At 42.7% G+C, this 6,853-nt stretch overlaps 1 protein-coding gene across 1 annotated transcript in view; it reads left to right on the forward strand.

Annotated features, from left to right (window-relative positions):
- The first annotated feature begins 4,214 nt into the window (after window positions 1–4,214).
- The window catches only part of LOC141015045 (mitogen-activated protein kinase kinase kinase kinase 5-like), a 27,657-nt gene continuing 25,018 nt past the window's right edge, over window positions 4,215–6,853 (forward strand). The window contains exon 1 of the mRNA XM_073488945.1: window positions 4,215–4,494. Within this exon, the coding sequence (XP_073345046.1) occupies window positions 4,387–4,494 (108 nt within the window). The 5' untranslated portion in view covers window positions 4,215–4,386. The remainder of the gene's footprint in view (window positions 4,495–6,853) is intronic.

A 6,853-nucleotide genomic window follows, 5' to 3' on the forward strand; every position in this document is an offset into this window, starting at 1 on the left:
TCAGCACGACAATTTATGGCCACTTCTGTTGCTTAATTCCTGTTTGTGGCCATTAAAAAACAAAATAATAGTTAAGATTTAACTCTAAACTTTATTATTGTGTCATTTTTGCTCACTGTATTTTAAAAGTGTTCACAAATTTCACCACTGGAGGGCAGTGAACTCTCCGCTTCATTAGCCTCGGTCTCCCAATACAGGAGCAACATTAGCATAGTTAGCAAGCTTCCATCTACTTCTAGGTGTAGACAGTCAAGATAAATCTGTCAGTATCCATGAATCAGAGTCCATGAAAGTGATTACGGCACATTAAAGAGAAAATATGATGCGATAATGTTGAAGTATTTCTGAATAGTTGAGTAAAATCTAACTGTAAGTCAACTCAATTGGTCCAGTGACTAAGTTAGATCATTTATATTGTAAGAAATGTCCATATCTTGCTTTAGAGATATCATTACTAAGACATTTGGATGTTTTATAATAGTTATAAGTTTGCATTAATGTGTTATTGTTTAGTATTAAATTCTGGCAGATGTATAACCTTTGTATATGCTGACATGCTGTTAGGTGAACTGGAGTCACCACATGTCTTTTAAGTCATCAACCACCCACACACACGCACACACACACACACACACACACACACACACACACACACACACACACACACACACGCACACACACACACACACACACACACACACACACACACACTGGTCTGTGTAACCACAGAAATAAAACAAATATCACCCTTCACCTTGTGCTTTGAGGACTCTGAAAGTTCAACATAATGTCATGACAGGAGACTTCTCCTTTCACTTACTTCCATCCGGGGAGGTCAGAAGTCAGGAGCAGCTTCAGATCGACCCGCTGCAGCCTGAGATGATCCAGGGTCTCACTCCAGAGCCCGTCTGAAGAAAGCTACCTGCTGACACAGGCTGTTGAACTGAAGCCACACACTTGAAGAAAAGTTCCTCTTCAACCTCAAACTATAATGCAATGAAAACCTAAATTCATATAATAAACGTAATATAACATAATGTAATGTGAGGTAGCACGACGTGACGTGACGTGACGGATCATAATACAGGTCAACAGAGCATCAGCTGCAGACTGAACGATTTGGAGTTACATCCACGCAAATATTTTATTTTATCCACAATCGGATTTTAAAAAAGAGCTTCACATCCGATATCCAGCCAGACCCACAATCCACCTGAACTGCACAGTTCAATTCATATAAGTATGTGTTTAATATACTTTGACTCGTACTTTTGATATTTAAGTACATTTATTACTAGAAAATTACGTCTCATGATTCCTCTGAAGATTATAAATGACCTGCAACAACGAGACCATCAGCGGAAAGTCTGCTGTTTTTATATAGTTATTATTAACGCCTGTGCTCGGGTCCGATCACATATGTCACATATAAAATCACATATAAATACATTACCTCATCACGGTCCATCCTAAATATATATAAATGGGTTTTTGACAGCTGATTGGACAACATAAGTAACCTGAAGGTCATCTGGGGCTTTGGGAAACCAGACCCCAAAAAATATCAACTAATCACTCATGAAAACAAACGGTAGTTACACTTTAACACAATATGAGATGACGTAACATAATCTTATGTAACATGGGGGCTCTCCCAGCATGCATTGGGCAGGAGCCGGTGTACATACGTATATTAAAACAACACTGGCCCCAAAATGGCGCCGCATTCATTTTCTATGAAAGATGTTCAGTCACATGCATGTTTGAAACTTCGTCTGTCTGAGTCAGCGGACTTCCTGTGGACTCCACGCTCACATCAGTGGCATGAAAACGGCTCCTCAACACGTTCAGAGCTTCACTGGACTGAACTGATGTTAAAGACAAGAAAATACTGACACTTTACTGCTTCTTCTGTGATGATTAAAAGTATTTTAGTATTTAAGTATTTTAGCTCAGAGCGTGGTCCGACACCAACGTGCTCGGTCGCCATCTGTCACAGTCACACCTGCAGACAGATCACCTGAGGTCAGTGAGACAAGCAGACGACGTTCAGAGTGTTTCATACTTCAGCCGTCCAGTCATAAAAGGCGGTTTGTGCCAAATAGTCATCAACGCGCTCATCAGCCGAGCTCTCTGGCTGAGGTGGGAATGAGGCAGTTATTTGTGGTCGGCTGGTCGCTGCGATCGTCTGTCATGTGTGGGTGTTTTGTGGCAGAGCAGACACTGTGGGCTGGCTGCCTTCAGACACAGCCGAGGGAAGAGGAGGATAAATGTCAAACGATGAAGACGATGTCGTGATAAGATGCCACGGCAGATGTTCTCTTAATTAACCCTTTAAATAATAACTCACATTCAGCTGCTTTAGTATCTAATGCTCATGTCACAGAGACTCTTCTCAGATCAGCTGCTCCATCACACGACCAGTGAAGTGAGTCTGTTTTTGTGTCTGTTAATGAGATGAGATGAATCTGCAAACATCCTGCAGAGCAACCTGCTGCAAGAGAAAAACAACCAACCAGAGAAAACAAATACAGGAAGTCGACTCTACGACTGATTTACATCAGATTTAGTACAAACACTCGTGATCCTCAGAGGATGAATCCTCAGCCTGACTCTTCCTGTAGTCTCGATGACTGTTGGATGGATCGACATTGAATCTGCTTCACTCACCCCCCTCTGACTTTGTTGCAGCTCTTCATCTGCATTATACCTGCTTAGCATCAGCATGTTAGCTTTATGTTAGCAGTGCTGCGCCTAAAGCTGCCGGTGTGCTTCCTCACAACTGCTTGTTGGACGATCAAACAGCTTTTCTTTACTTGTCAACACAGATAGCTTGTTAGCTTCAAGCTTGGTGGGCTTGTTTAACGAGTTAGACTCAGCTCAGCTCAGCTCAGCTCCACCCTCGCTCCACCTCTTAGCCTACCTTCAATTAGCCGGGAGTTAGATGGAGTCAGGTGAGGCCAAGATGGCGACGGCCAGTACCACCCACTTCGAGCTTCACCCTGACTCTTCAGAAACACGTGGGTGACGTCACGGCGGCTCTGTCCACTGTCTCATACCGTCAGTGACCCACACTCACCTGCTGCTGAGCTGTGATTGGCCGCTCATGCTGACATCACACAACCATTTATTTCTGTCACCCAGGAGAGACTGACTGAAGATGTTGTCTCCACATTTAACACTATTATAATCCGATGATATCACATCCGCCCCTCCACGTCTGGAGCTCTTCACTCACTAATTATAATCACTTCTGACTTGTGATGAGGTTTGGACCACTCGTCCTCTCAGAGCTGCTGGCCGGGCTGCAGACTCATGATCTGTAACAGCTGTTAGCCAGATTTTATATTCTCTTTCTAAATATCCCGTTCGTCTGCGTGCTCAGCTGTTCATACTGCAGACGTCTGCAACAAACAGCGTTTATTTCTATTAACGGAGTCTCCTAACATCTGGCCGGACACATGAGATCAAAATAACGACATGAAATGAACATTTTTTGACCTGTAAGTAAAAAAATAATTGAGATAAAATAGAGATTAAATGAAAAGGAAAGAGTTTTCAGAGCAGGTACACAGATACGAACCTGCTGACAGGAAGTAAAGGTGCCCCTTATTTATCAGCACATAAATGCTACTGAACAGGAAGCTGACAGGGAGCTCCAAGCACGAGTGAGTCTTGTTGCAGAGCTGCAACAGACACACACACACACACACACACACACACACACACACACTCACACACATACACACACACACACACACACACACACACACAGAGAGAGAAAAAGGCTCATTTCAGTGGGTGTGAAGCTGAGACTGAAACTTACGCTGAAAACCCCAAACAGCACAACTGTCATTAATCAGCTACGAGCCGCACATGTCGACCCATGTGTTCCCAAAGCATGTGCTCAACACACACACACACACACACACACATGCATACAAAAACACACAAGTCTTTAACACATTGACATTAAAGAAAACCCCTCTGTGTGTCTCACATGCGCACACACCCAACAGGAAGCAGCATTGGATTAAACAAATGAGCTGAGAAAAAAAAAATGCATGAGAGGAAGGTGTGAGAGAGAGAGGGAGGGAGGATCGATGGCAGGCTGAGAAACAGAAACAGGAAGGTGTGTGTGTGTGTGTGTGTGTGTGTGTGTAGAGAGAGAGAGAGAGAGAGAGAGAGAGAGAGAGAGAGGCAGCAGCTGAACGACAAGAGTCAGAGAGACGAAGAGCGACCGAGTGTGTTTTCTCAGCAGCTCACTTCTGCTGAGAGTTTACCAGTTCTGTAGCTCGTAGATGTAGATGTGTGCGAGTGTGTGTGTGTGTGAGAGAGAGAGAGTGTGTGTGTGTGACATGACTGAGGAGGGACATTAGTAACAACATGGATTTCCAGCACAGGGCGGCTCTGGATATCTCCACCAGGAACCCTCAGGATGACTTTGAGATCTTGCTGAGAGTCGGAGGAGGAACGTACGGAGAAGTCTACAAGGTCAGAGCGTCGAAGCCTCAACACTCAGTCTGATCTCACTGACACCGAACACACTTTAACTTTGTGTGATTTGAGTTTGTGACGAATCTAAAATTGTTATTTGTCTTTTAAAGGACATTTAACACCTTTTACATTTAAAGAATCTTTTAAAAAAGAAGATAAAATCCAACTTTAAGGCGGTAAAGCAGTAAAGTCGTCAGTATAAAGGGGATGTTGGCTGTTAGCATCTCAAGTCAAGCGTATCTAACTTCTGCCTGCTTTACCTGCGTCCCTTCTCGGTAACCATCATGAGAATCGATCGTTCTCTCGGGGCTGGTTAATAAAAGGTGTCGTGCTCACTGGGAATGTCTCGCTGAGTTAGGAAGGAAATAAAGGTGTGATTGATTTTAGTTTCATTGGTTGATTGCAGTCACAACTTGAGTGCAGCTTCAGCCCTGCTGGAGGAAGTGGTTTCACAAGAAGTGAAAGTATTCTCGTAAATAACTGGTACTGGTTTTTTTGAGAAGTTTACTCCACCTGAAAGAGAAGTCAATCAAGAGACGTAGAGAGCTTCATCTCCATCTGCTCGTTTCATGTTTTCAGTAAAAACTGTTGAAGCTCCAAACAAAAGTTAGACACAATGTTTAAGACGTTATGTAAAATGATTCAGCCTCAGTCCAGTCTGTTCAGATGTGATCTGACCTTTGACCCTGACTGGACCCTTTTCATGTGATTTTATTCTGGTTAATGTTCAGTCTTGTTTTTCACAGCTTGGGTTTGACAGATAGACTTTTATTTGTCTAACTTGGTGAACATTTGAGTTTGATCATGTTAATACGTTTGTCATTAACACGACCTCGAGCTGCCGCACGTCTGCACGTTGAATGATAACAGGTCGGTGAAGTTATTTTCTGCACAGACACACACACATAGCGCTCTGTGTTAAAGTGTCTGTCCACAGCTGGATGATACCATAAAGATTAAAGGAACAATCCACCCAAAAGAGAAAATTCAGTCGTTATCTCCTCACCCCCGTGTTGATGGAAAGTCAAGTGAAGTCTCCTAGTCCACAAAATATTTCTGGAGCTTCACAGTAAAACAGCGTCGCAGCGTTCTGCTAAACAACCGAAGTAGCTGGAGACTTGTTTTAAAACCTAAAACAAAAGCAATCGCAAAAAAAAATGGATTCTTGAAGCTCGTCCAGCGTAGTCTAAGTCTCCAGAGGCCCAAATTGATTTGAAAAGACGTTATTTATCCTTTTTAAGATGAGTCTTCACTGTAGCTGCGAAGCTAACATGTGCACAAGCTTGTCTGCATGTTGAGGGTCTGAATAATTTAAAACAAGTCACCATCTACTCTGAAGCTCCACAAATGTCCTGTGGACCATAAAACTTCACCTGACTTCAAAGTATAAAATGAACACCTCATTGACTAAACATGTGCAGTAGCATGATTACCCACAAAGATAGTATTTACTGTATAAATGAATGAATTTCTGTGAGTATCACAGGTACAGGTCGTCCCTCCGGCTCTATCTGCCTGTGTGATCATGCAGATCGTTCTATTTTAATATTCTGAGGTTTTGAGGTTCTGCCTCTGAAACTTCTCGCTGCTGCCCGAACACAACAGCAGTGAGTGGATTTTTATTTGTTGAGCTCAAAACTACAACTTGACTTATTCCTGTGTTACTCACTGACAACAGCTGACATCTGAACTATTGCTTCTACCAGCGAGAGACTTAGTGAAGAATATATCAAAGCTTTGGGACCTAAAACCAAAACGTGAGCACGTCGATACCACAAGAGATAAATGAGAAAACATATTTGTAATTTGGGTGAACGGATCCTTTAATAGGCTTTTAAAATCAACCCATCAGGAATCCACTGGATCTGATGTTTCAGATTTAAACCTCATTCGTAGTTTGACACAAGATTTATACAACGTATGTTAAGATTGGATTTTAACTCAGCGAGAGAACAGCGGTGTCTCCCCCGACTTCAACGCCGAAAAAACTAAATTATTTGCCAAATGTGTCGCAGCAGCGAGAGTTTCTGCACAGAAAAACATGGTGGACAGAAATGTAGCTTGTGTTTTACTGTTTAAAACACAAGATGATCAGAAGTTCAGCAGTGAGACGTTATGAAGTTTGATCACAGAGAGTAAAAGGAGCTGAATTCAGATCACACTCTGCGCGATGACGTGTTTAAAACCTATTTCATGTCGTCCACATGTTGAACATATCAAAGACGTGACGCTGCGTCGCTCTAGAAATGTTTTACACCTCTGTCGGCTCATCGACCAGCTCTGCACCTGTCGACGAGTCTCCACATACACAACGACTCTAATCTGGTTCATCATCAGTAAAGGTGTGAAGTCTTTG

This window comes from Pagrus major, chromosome 2 (genome assembly GCF_040436345.1).
Source record: "Pagrus major chromosome 2, Pma_NU_1.0".
Classification (NCBI taxonomy): domain Eukaryota; kingdom Metazoa; phylum Chordata; class Actinopteri; order Spariformes; family Sparidae; genus Pagrus; species Pagrus major.